Below are 22,724 nucleotides of genomic sequence, written 5' to 3' on the forward strand. Positions count from 1 at the left end.
ATATGAATTACTCACCGTGACATCAATGTTGATAATATCTCCATCCTGAAGAGGTCGACTGAAACATAAACAGAAAAAAAAATAATGGTGACAGACAGTTCCCAACAAAGGGAATATAAGAATAAACACCTAATGACACATACATAAAAAATCAAGGGGTAGATAGTTTGTGATGGAGGAAGGCAGAAGCAAACAGAATAACCATTTTTAATGTTCAGCTCCGACTATTTAGAGAACAAGTGTAGCTGAATATAAAATAATGAGAAACAACTACCAGAAAAACATATAAACACCGGAAAAATCTACCATTATATTTATTCTTTTTCTCTCACTAGGGTTCATATTTTACTTTGTGAGTAGCTGAATGTATTGAGAATATAAAAAAATCCCACATAAATTCAAATATATTTATTCCTTAGCCTATACTTAATTTGCCGGATGAACAAAAAATCAGACCATTTTTTTCCCCTCACAAACACAAAACTCAAAATGCAATACGCTATTTTTCTTTAAGTGTCTGGAAAACCAGGATAATATATTTTTTTCCTATTTCACATATATTTCTGTAACAGCTATCAGCATCACAGGCTAACATGCTCTGCATCTACAACGCGTTTAAGAACGACATTTAGTTAACTGAAGTATACTCAATATTAAATACAATTTATTAATTACAGTATAACATTTTAATTTCCACTTGTAAAATGTACATTATTGAGGAAATACCTGTCAGGAATACCATGACATACCACGTTGTTTACAGAGGTACAAACAGATTTTGGAAAACCTCCATAGCCCAGAGGTGATGGATAGGCATTCCGTCTGATTATTTCATGATGAACAATGGAATCTATTTCTTCAGTTGTCATGCCAACCTAAAATATCAAACATAACATCCTGTTAAAAAAGCAAAGAGAGTTTCTCATATTTACTGAATGTGATTGCAGCCAAGCTTCAATGAAATATTGGGTGTTTCAAATATGCTGCTTTGATACAAGACTATACTGTCTGATACACTTTATTGATATACGGGCTTTTTTTTCTGAAAAACCTTCCGAAAAAGAGATTTTAAATAAAGCATGCAGTAGAAATAAGCACTCAAAGGTTCCTAGAAAACCTAAAATCCTGTCTACTTCTTTTCTGTTCTTTTTTCCATATCTACTTTCTCAAAGACACCAATTTCCCATGTCATTGTTTCCGTAGCTGCTATAGAAATGTCTTGTTTCAACGCTCTCAGTCCCTTAAAACACAACATTACTTTCCTCTTTTATTTGTAAAAGAAAGGATATTAAGTCTTGTAATTGCCCAGTACATTCATCATAATGTATTTAAGCATTTTTAGGAAATTGTTTTCCAGGTATTCCTAAATTTTATAAAACATTGAAATATTTAGATGCAAATTTTAAGGATATTTTACTTAAAGTTGTCATAGCCTGGATGATCATAATGAATCTACAAGTACTGACCATCATTTTTAGAAATCTTCATTTTTATGCTTGATGTTTTCTAGATTCATATTTTCTGCATGATTTTACATATTAAAAAACCCCTCTCATGAATCAGTCAGCCATTTTCTGGGTATCCATGGAGTGCAAAGTGCACATGCTTAAAATAATATTACTCTTGCTTTTCTTTTGGATCAGCTCTGTCTCTGGAATGGTTTGAGCTGAAATTTGGTAGGGAACCCTCTCTAATTGAGAAGTACTTTTGAGGGTTCCTCTGTAAATTGATTTTGCTTTGAATGAGCTCTGAGCCTTTGAAAAGCATACTTTGTACAGATACAAGTATCATTCTTAGCACACTGAAGGAAATGTCTCAGTGGCTGTGATTTGGAAGGAACACGTGGAATACAGGTAGGCTGTGGTGCAGGAGACAGTTACATATTGAAATTCTGTGTGGCCATGCACAGCCAACACAGAAGAGTGCACTTGTGTGCTGTGCTGAGGATAAAATCAGCTCTGTTTACTCAGCTGAATTTTGCTCAGCACAGAAACATTGTTGGGCAGGTGAGGAGCAATGAACGTGGGTTCAAGACCAGGATTTGGGATTAGTGCACATGCTCCCTGTTTTGCAGACACAGCCTTGGCAGGCTCTCTGGATTGGATAGGGCATCTGTTGGTTCTGGATAAATACAGATTTGTTGTTTCTGCCTCTGCTCAAACATCGTCATCTTTAGCCCACAGACAAACTGAACTGCTATGTACCTGACTGGCTGCTGTCAACTGCTTCTCTGCTCAAGCAATTTGATGTGATTTTTGGATACTCAGCAGACAGGTCACTGGTCTCTGCATGGCTTACACTGTGAAAAGTTCTTCTTTTAACAGTATGTGCTTTACTTTTAAAGATACTTTTGCTAGCTGGGCAAGTCAGGGGTGGCACCTGCTGTGCCCCTAATCCCTTACTCGGAACAGGGCAGTTCAATGGTATAGAATATTTTCATGTCATAGAATCTGTGGTTTTATTCCCAAATCTGTAACTCAAACTCAGGAAAGCTATCATATATAATACTGTATCATAATTTGAAATCCCACAGGTGGTAATGGCAACATCAAAACCATGTTCAAACTCTATCTCTCTGTATCCATGGATTATAATGCACCTTTGTTATATTGGGGGATCTTAACTGCCACCAGCTAAAGAACAGGCAAGAGCCAGTTTGGAGGACTGTGAACAAGGTGGGTTCAGCAAGATAGCAGGAACAAGTGGAGGAATGGGACTCCAAGTAAAACAGGAATGTAGAGTTTAGCTTATGAGACTAGGCTAAAAGAGCTTGGTTTGTTCTGGTGCACTATTCTGGTGCTCTATTCTTGCATGAAGGGGAAGATTCACAGAAAGGCAGGAAGCTGTTTAAATTAAAGAGCAGTGTTGGCACAAGAACAGATGGGCATAAACTGACCACAGGCAGCAACAGGCTGGAAAGCAGAAGATGCTCACTGTCAATAAGGGAGGGTTTTGGAGCATCCTCCCAGTCAGTGGAGTCTTGAACAAACACTTAATTGTGTAAAACAGAGCTCACCACCAGTCTGTGACTGACCTGAGCCATGGTTTTAGCACTGCAACTCCAAATATCAGCTCTCCCTTGTACACAGGTCCTGGTTGTGTAATTATTACCTTATACACCTTTTGGCTCCAAAGCATTCATTATGCATGAGTAGTATTTTGCTATTATATATGATTTAGCTCATATTATGAACTGCATCATAAACTACACCAGACTGCATACATGTGTATTCACACATGAATACAACAAAAGAGTATTTGTGGAAAAACTGCTCTCATTCAAAACCCACACTGCACCCTGATCCTTTGGAAACGTGCATATGCCTTTAACTTTAAATGAGTACATTTTATTGTGCCGGAAAACAATTGAACATTAAAAAGTTAAACATGCACAAGGCTATGCAAGATTAAAGCTTCAGGCAATTTTGTTATTTGCTATTCCAGCTCCAGAACTATACCTTTGTGAAAGAGTGATGATAGCCGAAAGAAAAATCCCCTTTTAAGTCAATGGCATTGACCTACAGTCCCCATCTATCTCTGCATCTCATAGCTACTCAACCCATTTCACCTTATCCAATATGCTATTACATGAAATACCAAGGCAAGGCTAAAAAAGCATTTCTTCATCTGCAAAACCTGGTAGTAGACTCCTCCCTCTACATTTCTTCTTGGGAGGTATCCTAAAAAGCATACTGTAGGAACATTTCTGGAAATCATGAGGCTTTACTATCAATGCACTCTGGAAAATTGTGTAGAATTTGGCAGCTGTTTTTCCTGTGGCAGCTCTATGAGGGGCACTGGAGCCACAGGACAGTGAGGGCTGAAGGATGGATGGGAATGGAGAAGGCAGACCAAGTGTGAGCTTGTACACATGCAGAGCTGGAAAACATGACATATGAGGTAGATGGGCCATGAAATGAAAGGAAAAAAATGTAGCATGTGCCTTAGGAGAAACTCACATGATTTGACACAATCTGAAGAGAGGGAGATGACAAACACAGAGATATTACACCTGAGCCACTAACTACGCACTACATAGGACCAAAGTACAGAAATAATTCAACAGGCATATCATGAACTGAATCAAAGGTTAATAAATCCTTATTTTTTCAGAATCAAACTTAAAGTTGGATGCACATAATAGGAAAATTAAAAGAACAAAAAAGTAGGAACAAAACCCAAATAAGTGAAAGCATAAAAAACACCCAAGCTGTTCTGGGACCTCTGTAATTGTTACCTTTAAGCCCTTTCCAGCCAGAAGCAGGACATGACGGGCCAACTGACAGGCTTGACGAAGCCCTTGAATCTGATCTTCATTCTTAATTTCTATGTCGTCTCCCCAGTCTGGTACAACGCCTGTCGTCACATAGTCTGGCTTCTTTATGTGCTTGGAGAAAAAGGATTGAAAATGAAGATCAGAAAACTGAGCATGACAATGGGATCATTTTCTCAGATATTGCCTCCTGCTTCATGGCAGCTTGCCCTTTCTGTCGTGGTATCGACCTTCCTAAGCCATCAGGGCAAACCCTCAAGGCTGCCTCAGTATTTCTTCCACTGCCCTTTTGAACTTAACATTGCCTGTTACTACTGACTTACACAGTCTGTTAGCCTTCCAGTGCTGAAACCCCAGATATTGCAGCTGACTTCCAGCACAGACAGTCTCAAGTTAAGAAACTGGGAGAAAGACTTTAAAACTCTTCATTTTCTTTTGCAAAGAGGGGCATTTCTACAAAAGGCATCTAAACACTGGAAGTGATGGGACAAACATACAGAATTACTCTCAAAATTAAACCTGATCAAATCCTGCGTTTCTCATTCAAACAAAACACCTATTGAACAATCCATGAGATTGCTTTTTGACTAAGAACCTTAGGATTTAAATGATTTTAATTTAGAGGCTTTTACACATTAATCTAGTTCATATGCTGTGTCTAAATTTGTCCATCTACAACATTATACAAAGGTATCCCAATTTGCTGCCAAAGAAAATGTAGCAAGCCTCATTTTTTCCACACAAGAACTTCTCAGCCCTTGTAAGAGGTGAATTTTTTTTTTAATTCACATCAATTTAACAATGTTTATAAACATGAAAGCTAATAAGAACAGTAATGTCTTGCACAGAGTTGGAAATGCACTTTCTGTCAGAGGGTCCTGGGCTGTTTCACTGGCTGTGGAAGAATCCCTTTGCCCATGACAGCCAGACTGATTTTCTGCCATGCTGGCCTCAGGGTGAGTTTTGCACTGACTTCACAAAGTACACAGTCAAGCTGGCAGGCAGAAAACAAAGTAGGCATTTTGGCTACAAAACAACCATACAACAACAGGGTGTAGGAGTAACAAAGAGTGGGGCAACTGATGAACTCTATTGGGACTTGAAATAGGAAGGCTACTGTTACTGTTACAGGTATTTTATGTCCAATCTGATAAAAATGATGAAATTATCTTCAACAAACTTATGTCAACAGAATTTCAGATCCCATTTCTTTAAAACGAATGCCATAACAACTGTAACAACCTCCTATTGCAGTAGTTTGGGCCTTAGTCCAAAAAAAGCCAACCAAAACAATGCCATTTGTTAGATTAGCAACTCCACACACAGCATCACCCCTGCTGTCCCCTTGGAGGGCACTCACCTATTAACTGAGACATGATCCTACTGACCTCTAAGAACTGTGAAGGGAGAAGCCCAAAGCAGAGTACATACAAATGCCCATGTGGACAGTTTCACACCAACATCTTAAAAAACACTGTTATTTCAAAAAAACACTGTTATTTCAATGTGATTTTGCCATGCTCTGAATAAAAGTAAAAACTTTGCCCTCAACTTTTCAGAGTTCATAAATGTGGACTGATTTTTAGATGTCTGAGAACTCTGAACTGGGAAAACAACTTTTCATTATGACAATGTATTTCTTCCTCTTTACCCTAAAAGAAGCATCTAAATACAGAAAATAAAGTTTTAAATTTCTATGATTTTAAGCTTTTGAAAATAAATAGAGCATGTAACCCTATGTTCTCCCTGCACACAGAGCTTCCACAGTCTCTTAGGGCTAAGAGCCCTACTTCCATCATTCTTATCTCTTTTTCTATCTAACAACTTTTTAGTATATCTAGCTCATGGAAATGTCCTACATTTGGCATAAGAAGTCTATATTAAAATACAGAACAGAATTGTATAAAGTACTAATGCACATCCTGAGAAGCACTGTTTAGAAAGGGTATTTTGGTTTCCTTTGGCAAAAGGAAAGATACTAAACAGTTAATCTGTATGCTGTAATTAAACAGGGGGAAAAAAGAAACGGAAAAAAAGGAAACAAGAAGTGGAGCACATGTTAAATTTGCATTTGCATCAAAAAGTCCCTTTTGGCTTTAAAGTAAATAAAACCAAAAATATATGTTGCAAGGAATAAGAACACTCAGACACAAAAAAGACAAGTTTAAAACATGCAGCAGGACAGCTACCAGCAGGTATTGTACATTCTTTTTCTGACATAACCAAATAATAAAACCATCAGCAAAATATAAGCATTTTACAATTAGCTTGCTAGAGATTTATACAGAAGGGGACTTAGATGATCATGAATGGTTCCTACTGACTTCTGGTAAGACAGTCTACCATTGCTTCAAACCAGAATCTGGACCCAGAATTGTTGACAGATGATTATAATACTCACATTTATTCTACTATAACTAAACAAGCCCCAGGTTTGAACTCCCCCATAACTAAATACATCACTGTGTTTAACATGGAAGACAGCTGGACATCAGCTCTCCTATTTCAAATCCCAGACCAAGCAACAGGACAGTGATCCAACCCCCAGCTGTTGGACAACAAATACACTTGATCATGACTGCAACCAAACTCTACACTGGCTGAAGAACAGATTAGGTAACAGAAATTGCAGTACCTTAGGAACTTGGTGAGCTGGAGAAACCATGGCTGGCCAAACTACGCTATAAGCAGCATTTCTTTGTCCCTGAAAGAAGAAGCATCTTTGCTGATGATTGCTTGAGTGTCTGTGCAGGTAGTTACGATTGCACAAAGAAAAGATTATATGGCAGCCAGTCACGGAACCTGTTAACAGATAAATTTAAAAATATTAACATTTTTACAAAATGGAAAGTATGCAAAAAGAAGGGCATAATGTAAAACAGAGCACAGAAGTCATGTAGTTGCTGAGGGTAATTCAAATCTTGTACCATTTAAGAAAGAGTAGAAAGAACAAGTAGAAACGGAGAAAAAAAAAAAACTTTCCCAAACAATACTTTGAAGCTTAATAAAATATCAAATCTGTTTTGGCTTGATGCATTAAAAAGCAGTGTGGGTAAATTCCCCACAGTTTACAGACAGGAGTGATGCTCTAACTGGCCTCTGCTTGGAGCAATTTGCACTGTCCAAGGCTTGGCAAAGCAGTTGATAAGACACAACAGCAGGAAAAGAGAAGACAAAAAAGGAAGATTTAATGTTACTTCATACAATATTTTCAGCTGTATTCTTGCAGAATTGGTCACAGATTTGAGCATAACAAAGATAATGTTGATCTTTGTCTTGTTGCTCAAGACACAAAGAATAGTTCATTTTGGTCGGGGGGCAATAGAAGAAACTTCAGGAGATATTTTTATCTTGGCCGGAAGTAATTGAAGGCATTAAAAGTGCAATTTATTTGGAGTATTTGAATCAGATTTCCATTTAATTCTCATGGGCATTTGGAAAGTTTCATAGCTCAAACTTAGTTGTTGGGCAATGACAAATTTTGCCCCCAGAAAAAAAAAAAAAGGATAAAAGAAAAAAGAAAAAAAGGGAAAAGAAAGGGCAATTGAGGCCCAAAGGCTCTCAGAGACATCAAAACCAAAATAATCCACCACAAAAGACAATGCTAGCATCAAAACCAGGAGATTCAAAAGGATTATTGACACTGCCCAATTACATCACAATTACAGACAGTGTGTATTTCCACTACTCAAATGTTCTACAATATAAACAGAGTTTTTCTCCTGAAACACAAGTTTACCATAACAGTTGATCTGCTTCTGAAAAATGTCATTAAGTATACAAATACAAGAGCAATCTTGTGGCAAGTAATCCAGATGAACAATTATTCTTCAGTAAAAAGTTTTTGTTTAAACAGAAGCAACTAAACATTTTTATATCACAGAAATTAAGAAATTAATCTACTGCATATTTTGTAACTATGTAAAAATGTTTATTTCCAGAAGACTTTCTTTCACATCTTGCATGTTTTTTATTCTATTGTACTTCCTTCCTTTCCTTTGGATGCATTTATCATGTTCAGATGCAGAAAGTATCCTTCCACATGTGCAGTCTTTCAAAGAGAGCCCTTTTACTCCATGACATACAGAAGATTTGAGTCATGCTCAGTTTTGGAGCCCCAAACCCAGACTGAAAGAGTCTCATTGGGTTTGCATTAGAAATGTTTCCGACTGTCTCTTTGCACTGGTCAGGGTCACATTTAGATACCAATGTCTGAAAAGTTAAAGCCTAGATGTAGAAACTTACACTCAAGCCAATTTTTACTGGGTTGTTTTTGTTTGTTTGTTTGTTTTGTTGTTGGGGTTTTTTTGGTGGTGGTGATGGGTTTTTTGTTTGTATTGTTTGGGTTTTTAGCTTGATAGGTTGGTTGGTTTATTTGTTTGATTTGTTGACAAATAACAAAGTGAAGCTGAAGGGTGAGGTTCACCTCAAGCTCTCAGTATAGCCTAAATACCCAATGGAAGCTGCCTGCTTCAAAAGAGAAGAAAGTATCTCCAAGGAAGTGGAGCTGCTCAGTTAACAGAGGGCTGGATTGATGTGGCAGCCCTATTAACTGTAACTAGGATTTAAACAGCAGACTCATAATCTGCTTTCCTAGAGTCTCCTTCACAAGAAAAAAAATATCATTGTGCAATTAACAAAAATCACCCAAATATACAAAAAAAACCCAGAAAGGGTCACCTAAACTGCAACTGTAAGCATGTCCTAAAAGCCCAAAGCATCCTACAAACTCCCTGTCTGGTTTGTACTCATTTCTGGAATTTGGAAGCACAGAATGTGCCAAGGCAGCAACTTTTGGGCCATCAGAAAGAGCAACCACTCTGACAGTGTAAGCCAAGGTGCCTCTTTTACAAAGTGCAGTTGAAGTACCTTGCTTTTAGCACAGCTAAAGGTACTACAAATATATTGAAATCCCACACTCACTGATGCGGTTAGCTAAAGTCCACATGGACATCAATATGTGAACATGTATTTTAAATGCTCTCCTTGATGCCCAGAATGCTCCCCGGACACCTTGTAGATTGTATCACAATTTAACTGGGGAAGAAAAGGTGCAAGTATGTTTGTCAATTATTCCCAATAAGCTCCCCCAAATACACACTCTTAAATACATTAAACCATATTCATGGGTGCATGTCTATCCACTAGCTCACATCAGAAGGGATACCTTTTTATTCCGAATAAAATTTTTACCTCTATTCTCCCAAAGATACACTGCAAGTGTTGTCACAAAATAACAGGATAATAAGGTACTGTAGCCTGTTGTTATTCTACTAACCACTCATTATAAACCAGATGCATACAAAACTATCTACTACTTGAACAGATGAAATGAGACAAGCAAATAAGTATCACCATTCTAAAATACAATTCCTAAATTATATTACAAGAATTATAAACACAGGGCAACTAAACCTTTATTTGAAATATAAAAAAATATAAGAGAAAACATTCTTCTACAAAGTAAAAATAAAATTAAATAAAATGGCATTAAAATACAATGAAGTTACTGGTCTATAATGAAAATCTGGACTCCATCCACACACTTCCTTCCTTAAGAAGGCCTTCTAATGCCTCCACAGTGCCTTTTATTTTTCAAGCTCCGTATTCCCAGCTAATTTGATATAGCAACATCATCAATCACCTGAGACAGGAACAACTGTCTGTATTCTCCAAGTCTGGCTCAGAGGTTCCCTCCTCCCCATCCCTTACACCCATCAAAGCTTTTCTCAGTGCCTTTATTTATTTCTGCAACACTGGTGCTCAAGCACATCCTTTTGTTAGCTTTCTGTGTATACTAATTACTGTAAGACAGTTCATACACATGGCATTTATGCATCTTCCAGCAGAAACTGCAGCCACAGCAGAGCTTGGTGTGTGAAGCTGGGTAGGCTGGTAACAGACCAGCACAGCCAGGACACAAAGTCAACCCCTTTAGGTGTTTATTTGTTTATCCTGTACCCCAAGAGCAAGGCCAGGTCACCCGCAGGAACAACAGAATACTGACTATGAGCTGCACTAAGAGAATGATCAGCAGCATGCCCGAATCCCATGAGCAGCTGGGGTGCAGGAGCACAGACAATCCCTGCCAACGGCTCCGTCAGTGAATCCCTCTGTGCGATCCGTGTGCTCGCCCGAGCCGCTGCATTCCTCAGCACACCTTCCAGACCTGCCTCTGCACCAACAGTGTCAATAAGCACTGTGAGCTCTTCTGAATTACCAGATGAATTTATCTTGTGTGGAAATTACATTTCTTTTCCTTTTAAATGAGTCAGTCAGAGCAGCTGAATATGGCATTCTAGAATTATGATGGGTGGGAGCATTTTTAAGTGACTGATTTTGCAGCACAGTGTGCCCTATATTTATTAGCCTTTTACTCTAGGGCTATTTTAATTGTTATCTGTTCATGCATGCTACACTATATAATGAAATGCTCTCATTTCACTCCTAGAGTGGAGAGTTTTTTATGTGTATCTCTATTAATGACCCTTAATTAAGTTGATTTTAGTAATTTAAATGTGATTTTCCTCTGGTCAAGAAGTATTTTTAACAGGAGATGTTGAGAATGAACTCTCACATAAGCCCTTTTCTAATGCTTCCTGTTTAACAGTTACAGCAATTTTTCAAGCTATGTTTCCAATGAATGAAGTGTGGAGTAGCTGGGCAAAAACCTGCTCATTTACATGAGTCATCAAATGTGATTGTTAGCAACCTTTTTTTGTATTTATTAATGAAAGATTTCAATTTTCCAAGCAATTAACAAAAATATTACCAATGGATAAACTTCATGACAGTTCTGAGCTACAATAAATACAAGGGTGCCTCTTAAAAAAGACAAGAAATAAATTAACATATTTTTAAATAATTTAGTCACAGTATCAACAGAAGCAGAGTACCAAAATTATTTAAGATTAAAAGAATTAACATTCAAAACTATTTAGGAAATAAAATCAACTTGCTCTTGATAAAGTTAACAACATCAAAAGCATTGTTCTGACAACTCTTCTCAAATTATGTGATTTAATCTTTCTTTTTAAACTGAAAAAAAGAATGACTGCAGAGATTTTCTTAATATATATTCATTTGGAGGTAAAACACTAGAGATCTTTAATTTGGCTTGTCAGGTAATTTTAATACTCTGGCATAATTTAGGTTCTTCTTTAGCTTCTTCAAATACTCATTTTGCTGAAACTTCTGAGGATTAAAGCTTAAAATGAGGTATTAAAAATCACTAAGGAGAACAATATGTGGAATCCAGCCAAGGCAACTAGGTAAGAATACATAGCTTCTTTCTGCTAATTACTAAATGTTCCCATTTTTCAATCCAAAATAATGGCTGTGGTTTGAAAGACCTTTACTTGTAATTGTAACTCTAACTGTCTAATAAAACACTGACTTTGTAACCCCCCTGTTGCAAAGGTATGTCCAAGCTTCAAAAATAGGATGGGAAAGATTAAAGGTTCTTTCCAGCCCTGTGTAACCTGTGCAGCAGAAGACCAGCTCACATTTCACATGCAATAACCTGCGCATTTGCTAAAAAAAAACGAAAAAGAAAGAAAAAAAGGAAAAAACCTCCAAGAACAACATAGGGAAATGCCTGAGGCAGAAGTTGAAACTGATTGGGCAAAGTAGAAGGACAAGAGCCCTTGAAATTAAACAAAAGCAAATTCATTCTGTTGACAGATGTTGATTACATCAAAGCCATGAAAGAACTTTTTTTTTGTTTCTCTTTTTTTCCCTTTTTTGCAACTAATACCTCCACATTTCTGTACATTATGGATATAACGTATCTTAATCAACATAATCCAACACATGATAATTCTCAAATTTGGTAAAATTATATTATAAGAAGGTCTTAATGACAGGCTTCTCCAAACAAGAGTGTATTCACATGGTCATGTCTGCATACCCGTGCTGGTCATGCCATCATCAGCCCCTTACTTCCAGGGGTTAACTGCTCTGGCAGCCAAATAAAATACAGAGAGCGCTGTGTAATTATGGAGACAGTCAAAGGGCAGACTCTATTTTGAAATCTATTTGCACAGACAAGGTCTTCCAATTTCGCTTACAGGAAACAAGCTGGTAAAGGGGGTCTCCTCCTCTCCAGATGCTTTCCACACGTTTTTCCCACATCAGGAAATCGTGGACATGGACACCATGCAGGACTGTTTCCTGGATTGCAGAACTATGTCATTACAAGGAGAAGAGCAAGTCCCTGCTTGTGAGAAATATTTCCTCCTAATTGGATGTATTAGGGGAAAGCAAAACCCATCAGGACTACTGAAAATGTGACTAGCAGCAATTTGTAAACAGGACGCAGCCACAGCTGTCACGATGGTACTGGAAAAGAGAAAGCAGAAATGAAAGGGTAAAAACACTCTGTTTTTAACAGCATGATTGGGGAAATGAAATATTCATCAGGATAGATGTGACTTCAGTTACAACAGCAACACACTGGTGAAACTTCAACAACAGCATGCTTATGACCCTACCCTGATAAACCGAAACACAGGCCAGTATCTTGAAAACATTATATTCTAATTGGTATGGTTTTATTTAATTTTTCTGGAAATTAACAACAGAATTTGTTTAGTTAATAGAGGCATTAACAGAACTGCTCTTGTTACTCTCCTAAGAGGCAACGAAGCATAGCAATGGTCGAACAGCGACTGACTCCGGGGGAGAAGAGTCAGCCCCTGTGCCAGCATCACTGTGACTCCCCCGTGTCACTGAAAAAAGTCTGCTTTGGCCCTCAGTTATGCTCCTTGCTAATTACAATTCTGCCCTTACTTCATGCAGAGTGGAACTGGGCAATTTGTTGGCTACATGCCAATATAAATGAGTTTGTAAGCTTATAAGCTATATGGAAACAGATTTTGTTTTGCTTTACTTACTACGATTTAGTCTAGACTAACAGACTAAAATGATGAATCAGTGCCTTCTGGAATAGAGCTGTGCTTCTAATTCATTATTCAGTCAAACTTAGGGCCAACAAAATAGCTGTTCTGCAAGTTGGTAAACTGGGAAACCACAGAGACTCAGAACCCCTTCTACTTACAGGAAGGATGACAGCCTAAGGGTACTTCATCCCAATAATAACAACATTCAAGTACCGGTGCCCAGGTCATGACAAGCCATGACCCTCCCCATAGCTCCTTCAGGAAGCTGGCTTGATGCCACCTTTTATCAGCAGCAACTGACAGTGCAACTTCAACAAACAAGAAGAAAAAAATAAGTATTATATCCTTACAATCTCCTTTGACCAGTTGAGCAGTTACAGAACTGTATACACACAAACACACAGTCACACCAAGGCAGCGTAAAAAATAAATTAACTGACTGAGTAAAATTCTGGTATCATTAAACAGTACTTCTCCCTTTTATTATAGGACTTAAAATACAGCGTACAATCTAACTATAGCTAAGTGATATTCATTCCTATAGCAAAGGAAATGAACTGTTTGTTACAGAACAGGGGATCAAACTGTGCAGACACAGAGAACAGAGCATCGCAGTCCTCCAGCACAGCCTTCCTTCCCACTGTTATTTCTACTACATCTTCCCTCTCTGACAGAAAAACGCAAGAAGAAAATAAAAAGACAGTGTTGTCTAAAGCAATATCACTGCAAAATGAGATAAGTCCAGTACAAAAGCTGCACAAAGCAATATTAAGGGTTTCAATCACAGTTACTATCAAGGGAATTTAGGCTCCAGATCACAGCATCTGGCAAGTTTCAACTTCTCTGACTAGCAGGAGAAACATTCCTCTTATGTTACTGCATTCCTTTATTGAGTAAATTAATTTATCATAAAATGAATAAATTAGAATGAGAAACATATCTGTTCAGGCTTCCATATTTAAATACATTTTCCAAGCACTTTCTATCTATCTTTAGATTTTTTTAAAATATTAGAGAAATTACTTTTGCTTGAAAGACTGGTTATTGTCTTCATGATTTTGATTTTGTAGGGAAGAAACAACTATTGGAACAAGTTAGTTTTAAAAATAGCACTTGTTTCAGATTAAAAAAATAAGCTATTCAAATAGTCCTTATATACATCACAATACCAAATCTAATTGTTTATATGCACCCACCCACAGCTCTAACATTCACTGAATCCTACTGGGTTAAAATCTTTTCAGGTGCTCTGTGAAACAACTGTTTTCCAACTGGCATGGTTATGTCCTATACACATGCCTGACACAATATTAAATGTGAAAAATAAATCCTACTTTAACCTCTAAAATTTCCACCTGGAATGGAAAAAATATGTCTGGATCACCATAAAATCCTTAAAAGATTTTCCACCCTTTCAGTAGGCAAGCAACATTGCTGAAGTAAAAGTAATCTTTGCATAGGAAATTTAGGAATGCTCCTGTACATTGTATCAGCACATTCTGTGCAGTTTGACACATGGGAAGAGAACAGGCAGTCAGTCCTTTTTCTGCAGTATTTTCCATGCATCTACAGCCAAATCTCTAAGGACACAAGATGATTTCTGAATCATAGGTCAATCTTATTTTAAAATTAAGGAAAAAAGTGCACATGGCCAACAACTTTGGGATGAATACCTTAATAAAATAAGATTACATTACTACTCATTTGGTAAAATTGACAACTAGTAGTATTTCTTGCCTTGTGTTAAAAGTTGTTAATTACGTGTATTGTCCTGTTTTCACCTGAAAACACAAGTTCTGTTAGGACAGTAAGTGTTTACTGAGAAAACAAGTGTACATCCTTTGCTAGGGTGATGAGTCTAAGGCTGGGGAATTACATCCTGTAATCCAGATTTCAAAATACAGGAGCACGGGGGTCTGAGAGCTTACAGCTTCTTCTGCTAAACTGCTGTGGTGGTAGAAATAAGCTCTTATTTTTATTTCAAGAAAATGCTCTGCACAAGAAGATGTCTAATCAAGAGCTTGCTGCAGATAACTTGTAGCATCCTGATTAAAACATTTATTTTTAAACCAGTCAGTCATTACCATGTGCTATTTATGCGTTACTTGGAAGTTTATTCATAAATATGTGACATTTGGGTCACTGAGTGAATTATAATGATAGAATTATGGATCAAATTTGAAAGAGTAGAGTATAGTGTTTGGGAGACGTTTTAAATGTTTTTAAACACCTTTCACTTATCTCCTTGCTTAACATTTACAAAGACCTCTTTTTAGCATAAAAATCTCTTTCTCAAACAGTGATACAGGAAGAAGTTGTTTACATTTTCAGAAGTACCAACATACATCACTTATGACAAAAAAACCAAGCACTCCATAAGAAATGCTCAATCACTGTCAATCATACACACTAAAATATACATAAACCAAAGCATGTGGTATGAACTGTATTAGACTCAAACTGAACAGAGAATTACAACTATAACAAACAAAACCCAAATAATTACTAGTGACTCACAGGCCTATTTACACATCTCACCAAACTATTGGAAAGGTAGGTAACCATAGAAACCTGTCAGCCTAAATTCAGCACTTTAAAATTTGTATTTAGTTTAAAATGCTGACAATTCTGTTTCTATTTGACAAAATTCGTATTTTTAAAGGATTCAGTTTTTGCTTTGGTGCTTAAATAAATGCCTAAAATGATTTCATTTACTGGTTACTAATAATTTGCCTTTTATATTTGATTTTACCTGAGCAAAAATTGCAGTTTACTCTCAGTAATACAAAATGTTAATATATTTTAATATCACAAATTAATTTCTAACATTTCTTTAATGACTGAAATTAAATAACAATATAAAACAAACACTTCTGCACTTACTATGAAATGTTTTGTGCATGGACTTTTTTAAGCTGCACACCAGCAGAATAAAGAAATTACTGAAATTAACTGTTAAAACTGAAATGCTAATAGCCTTTTCAACTTATACTTCTTTTTCACTGACAATTGCAATTTGCATGGCTTAAAATTTAATACTATCATTAGTACTAATGTCCTATATTTTACTTCATAATCTAAATGAGTAAAATATTATTTTTGTAGTTCACTGGCTCTTATACTTAGGCTGTAATGTTCAGTGTGTATTTCATTATGTAGATGAGCAATGGAAGTTGTCTAACATGATTTAAATGGGTCAACAGTATTTTCCTATTCACATTAATCATCCAGACAGCCACACAGAAAAAAAAATAGCCTTGAAAACTAACCTAGGAAATCCCTTTTTATCAGAGACTCTTCGCCCCACTCCACCAGCAGCAAGCAATGCTCCGGGAGAAGGGAGCCCCGGGAAGGGGCGGCAGGGCCGGGCCCCGCTCCCCTGGGCGCGCTCGGCTCCCGGCGCTGCCGGCCCCGCTGCCCGCGGCCCCGTGCCAAGAATGATTCTCGTCCCGCCACGTTCAATGGGAGCTGTGTGTTGACAAACTGAGCAAATCTGAATCGGCAAAATTCATTCTTGGCACGGGCACACACAACTGCGCTGAAAGCAAAGGCGCGCTGCCCGCTCCCTGCACTGGCAGCCGGCTCCTCCTGGCGCAAACACACTTGCCAGGGCTCCCGCTGGAGTCAAAGGACACAGGATGAGGCCGTTTATTGCCAATTGTTTATAAAACACACCAAAATTAAGGGTTCTATTCTCAAGCCATGTAACCACCATCTACGGCCCACTTCATATATGGCATATGGCAAATAAAATGGCTATTTATAATTAACATGGCCCTTCTGTAGAAAGGAAAGCTATTCTAATAGATGATAAAGGGGAAGAACATAAGTATAAAACAGGCAGAAAAGAAAAGAATTATTGTGTACTAAACATTTAGACTAATTTATTTAAAAAAACAAACAAACCTCAAACCCCAAACAAATGAACAAAACCCCAAAACAAACAAAAAGAAAAACAAAACCAAAACCCTCATTTCTGAGCTATCTTCACCAGGTTATTCACTCACTTTGTATGGTTTATTGGACTATTCTACTGTCTGATTTTCTACGCTAGACGGAGTAAGCAAGGAGTCTTTGCAAGAATTTAGGTCTCAAACTCCTTTTTCTAGACTGAAAAGGGTTTACACAGTCTTTTCTGCACAGACAGTAAATCCATAATAAGTGTTTTGCTCTCCACAAGATGAAGATAATCTAACTTGCCAGCAAAATATGACAGGCAATTCTCCTGAGCATGTTTAACTACCTTGTGTGCAAATCTGGGCAGTAATCTATGAAATTCTCTATAGGGACATCCACTTAATCAATTACTAATCTGTAAACTCAACTCAGAATTTCTGGATTCAGTGAATTACATGCTAAAAATCCTGCTGCATACTTTTTTCACATGGAAAATGTGAAGTCTATCTCAGTCTATACTCATGGCCTATTGAAAAGTGATGTGACTGTGAATTTGAGTCTTACAGCCCTGGCCACAATTTCATAAGTGTCAAGGCTCCAGATCTGTATTCGGTAGGCAAAGAGCTACAATGAAGCTGATTCTGCAGTGGCTGTTCCCCTGGCAAAGGCACAGTCCTTGGAAGTGCTATGCCCATGCCTGGGCCACGTTTGCTCCTCCTGCAGTGGCTGGTAGTCCATTGTCACCGCGTGTCACACTGGAGGAGACACGAGAGAACTGCTCCCTTTCCCCAGACACTCCAGCAGATTATTTTCATCAGGCCGAATTTCCAGCTCCCAACACCCCACCAACCTGTTTGCAACACGCGACTGGTTTCCGCAGCTGGGGATACTGCTGCAGCAGCTCTGCCGAAGTCTTTCCATCAGCTACCTCACTCTATACCTGATTTTGTGAAGCAGCTTTTAGAGAAGAGTTATTTGGACAAAACAACCTCCAAATGAACAAAAACAAGACTGCCTTTATCAAGGGGATTTTAGAAACAGCCACTTCAGAGCAATCTTTGGTTTGCTCTGCAATTACACTCTTGCCAGAAAACATGTATTAGTTAAGGAGAGTACTCTACAACTCAAAACTCTTAGACAACATAATGGTACTACTCAGAGAGCTGCTGGGACAGTTATACCAGTAAAATAATTCTTGCTGGTACAACCTGATCTTTTGGAGCAAGCTTTGATTTACGCTTTCCCAGAAGAGAACTATTCTCATGAGATGAGCCTCTGCTGATTTAGCAGGGTGTGTTAGAGCATGAATAATTTTTTATAAACCCAGACAAGACCCGCTACTGTATTTACTTCTTTAAAGAACACCCACTTCTACCATGACTCACAGAATTCTGTTAATAATAATAATCAGTGCAGAACAACCAGAAATGGCTTGGAGAGGTCAGACCTGCCTAGCCACCTCAGAGGAGCGAGTTCAAAAAGGACATGGCAATGACATTAAGCCTTGTCATCACCTACCATTTCATGCACAAGGCACGAGTGTGATTTGATGCTCAGATCACAAATGACCATGGGCAACACCTCCTCTCAGTATCAACCCAGCATGTCTCTGTGAGATGTCTATCCACTTTGTCCAGTGGAAAAGGACCTCAACTCAACAGCACTAGATGAGTTTACAAGCACACTCCAGAGCAGAGAAGTCAAGCAGAATACAAGCAGATCTGCAGTGACTGCACCATTTCTTACACAAAGCATGTCCACTTTACATGGAGGGAAGCTAGAAGTTTACTCTTGCTTCTGCCCAACTCCATCTTCACCTGTGTCTATCAGTAAATCTGAGACTTCCAGAACAGCTGGAATTTATATGAGAAACAAACTTGCCATTTTCTTTCAATGTTATGCCACATTTGTTGACTTTCTTTTTTAAAAAAATGCATAAGGCAGGATGCAATGTAAATTTATGTACAAGAAAGCATGAAACAGATCATCTGAGAAGTGTACAAATTTCTACATAGAACATCTGATATGCTGTAAGTAATAATGTATACATTCAGACTGTGTTATTACTGCAATAGCTCTTTATGGTTCAAAATAAGCTTGATCTAAAATGAAGCATAACTTTAAACAGGTTTTAACAATGAATACCTGAACATAAACATATTTAAAATGTGAAAGCTGGAGACTTTATAGAGCTGGTTAGTGGCTGGTTATTTATAATCTAAAGTCAAAAGAACAGTGTGACTTTCAAAAACACCCAGGGAAGTTTTCTCAGGCTGCACACTGGAGAGTATGTCTGCCAAAAGACCTCCAAGGAGCTCTGAAGAGCTCTTTATTCTTCCTTCTAAGGCTTTCATGCAGCAGAGCAGCCTGTTGAGCACTTGGGTTTTAACATTCTCCTTTTTCTTCAGAAATTATGAAGGGGAAGACATTATTGATTTGGAAAGGACATAATCTCCAAAAGAACAATGGACAAACTTTCCATACCTTGCTTCAAGTCATACAAAGAGGGTAAAAAATGATCAACTGAGAAGAAACCCTTATTATACAACAACACAATTTTAATGTTTTGAAACAGTTCCTCTTAAAAAATCTTCTAGAGTCTGTTTTCACCCTAGATAACACTAAAGGCCAGTGGCATGATCTGAACTAGTGAACACCAAATATTACTTTTCTTAAATGGAAACTAGAACTTGGCTTCATACAGTGCCTTCATACTTAGTGTGTTATAAATTGCTTTAAATACTGGCAGGCAAACAGCCATTATGCACTCAAGAGCTCATACGTAAGAATACTCAGCATTTTGATAGAGCTTTTCATCTTCAGAGTGCTTTACAAACAACTCATTAATCTCAACCAATGCACCTGCAAGGTAGATAAATATCTGCATTGTAGGTGGAGAAAGACTGAAAGTTCACTGACTCATGCACAGCCATGATCACTAGCAGCCCCAAATATCCCCAGCTCCTGGCCCCTAGTGCAGTGAAGGACCTGAGCCCCACTGTGTGTTGAGCTCACACCTTCTCCTGAGCCACAGAGCTGCAGGAGAACTTCTTTTACTGCGAGGCACTGGCAGAGTGCTGGCCTGGCTGGAGACCCTCCCTTTCCCAAAGCTGGTAAGTTCCCAAGGACTGCAAGCTCCCACCAGGATCACCAACCCCAGGAAGAGGGAAGTCCATGAGACACTAAAGTGAGACTCACAATATAGATTCTCAAACTGATTCACGATCAAGCAGTGAGCTGGAAAAGCCTCTGCACTGCCAGAAGCCTTTGCCTCTCTCCCTGTTTATTTCTAGCTGCTGCACAGACTCCAGGGCAGCAGATTCCTACAAGTCAGACAACAGAACCCTGAAGTCTCTGGCCTCTGAGTACTGCCACAATTCAAGAAAACAGCTTCACTCCTCTGGTGTTCTCTAACTATTAAAAACTTGTAATGAAATTTGCCTTCAAGAATTGTAATTCTCTTCCCTGTTGGTGACTGGAAAAAAAAAATTGAACCTGATTGCACTGCATGATTGTACTTTTAACTTTCTGAGTTTTAAAAGTATCAGATATGATTTTTCTTAAACCTCAGAAATACCAGGAATGTCAAATCTGGAGCAGATGAGAAACGTGGAAAGCGTGAACAATACAATACACATACTGTGCTACAACAGTCTTTATATGCCCTTACACCGAGAAAATGAATAATGACCTTTTAGTAATAACATATTTACTTCTAATGTTTATTAGTCACTAAATTTAAATATATAAATCTGACAATCCTTATCTGTTCATTCTTCACATTTGTGAGCCCAGGGCTTAGCAAGTTCTCCAGCCACTGTAGTTCCTCCCAGGGTAAACCACTCATGTTTAAAAATATAGGTTAATCAGACAAACTGTTACAATAACAGAAAAACAAATCCCACTTTTTCTTAAGATATTGAAGAAAAAAGTCTCTCTACAATTAAAGGTATAAGCAAACACAAGCAGCAAAAGATAAATGAATGGCAAAAATGTATGTAGATAAAAGAGCTCAGCCAGCCTGCCCAGTTGAACTAGATATAAAAGGCAAAATAAGAAGAAAGAAGCAGCCTTTAATACTCTTCCCCACCTTAGTGTTTTAAACTTATCAAGAAAAAAAAAATAACAAGCCCACATAATCCAAAACAAAATGAAGAAACAACTCCTGATCATTAAACAGAAACGACAAGTTCCCCACATTTAGAAGACTTTTAAGCTTATTATTTCATTGATTTAAAGTGAGCTTGTGTCTGACTGCCAACATCATGCTTTTAAAAAAGAAGTCAAATCTACAACTCCCAATGAAAACAAGGACAGATAAGAGCAAATTAAAAATATAACATACAGGAAATAAAATTGGATTTAATTACATTGAACATTAACATTAATTCTGCAATCACAAAGAAATTCTAAAAACATTTTCTAAATTAAAAACTCCACTATAAATAATATGCAATCTTTATATAATGTAGTTTTTCCAAAAGAAGGAAACAGATTAAAGAGCAGCATGCAAGAACAAAATTTAAATCTGCAATTGTATCCACTAAACTCTGGAAGCCTAACAATGATGATGCAGTAAAAAACCACCCAACATCACAACCGTAATGCCGCAACATTTTTTGCTATTTTGTTTAATAACTCATCCCTTTCTTTGTATGCAGTAATGAAGAGATGTCACAGCAACTCGTGTCTGTCTCTGTGTGCTCCATTCTTTCCTGCTCCTGTTTTCAGGGTAGGTTAAAAAGAATCTTTTCTCCTAATCATCAGCAAACCAGTACCAGATTTCACTTGTGGTAAAGTATGCTACCCATCAGTACAAGGCAATGCTCCATAAAAACAACAAAGAAAATAAAAAAGCAAGAGGCAAGGTCTGAACACATTTTTCTTTCAATTCCCTTGGGAATCGTGGTTCTATAGGTCTTGAATTCCCAGGCAGAGGGGATCATGTTCATCAGCTATGGCAGCTCCTCTGGGCCTAAGTCCAGGTAGACTGCTTGTCTAAACTTGATGAAATATAGGCGCCATCAGGTAACAGCAGTGCTTGGGGAGACTCCAGAAATGTGTAACTGAAAACTAAAAAATGAAATTAAAACAAGGCTGTAGCCAATCAGCCTCTTTCTACAGGATGCAATAACTGCAAGGCAAAGAGTTTACAACATACAGACTGCTCCTTATATATGGTCTTTTGCCTCTTCACATAGATAATATGAAAGCTGGATTGGGCAGACAAGCATATTTTAACAAACACTGATTTTAAATAGAAATACTTAGGAAAGAAACCACTGTGACAAATACAAATAGCTTGAATAGAACAAACATTAAAAAGAAGTCATTGCCCTGTAACCCACTCCCCCTCCCACTACATTACTTCAAAATATTTTCAAATTAAATTTTCATGGTAATAAGTATTGCTAGATCAACAGCACTGGGATGTGGTGTCTGGAAGCACTGCAAGCTACCCATCACGGCACATCATCATGTCAAACTGTCAAAAGAGAAGGAGAGGCAGCAAGACCCTCACTAGATGTGCATTTTGAAGTGCTACAGGAATATGCTTGTTTGGGAGTGGGGAAGGAAGGAGGAACCAAAAAAGGAAAATTACCAATGCCCAGTTGGTAAGATCATTGTAACTGGGTGTCCTAAAGGTAGTCTTA

General features: G+C 37.8%; 1 protein-coding gene across 1 annotated transcript in view; it reads right to left on the minus strand.

Moving 5' to 3' along the window:
- Positions 1-22,724, minus strand: part of METAP1D (methionyl aminopeptidase type 1D, mitochondrial) — a 43,812-nt gene that overhangs the window by 14,765 nt on the left and 6,323 nt on the right. The window contains exons 2-5 of the mRNA XM_059476028.1: positions 6,909-7,075; positions 4,238-4,387; positions 727-875; positions 16-58 (exon numbers count right to left, since the gene is read on the minus strand). Coding sequence (XP_059332011.1) covers positions 16-58; positions 727-875; positions 4,238-4,387; positions 6,909-6,938 — 372 coding nt within the window. The 5' untranslated portion in view covers positions 6,939-7,075. The remainder of the gene's footprint in view (positions 1-15; positions 59-726; positions 876-4,237; positions 4,388-6,908; positions 7,076-22,724) is intronic.

Source organism: Ammospiza nelsoni, chromosome 7, assembly GCF_027579445.1.
Source record: "Ammospiza nelsoni isolate bAmmNel1 chromosome 7, bAmmNel1.pri, whole genome shotgun sequence".
NCBI lineage: Eukaryota > Metazoa > Chordata > Aves > Passeriformes > Passerellidae > Ammospiza > Ammospiza nelsoni.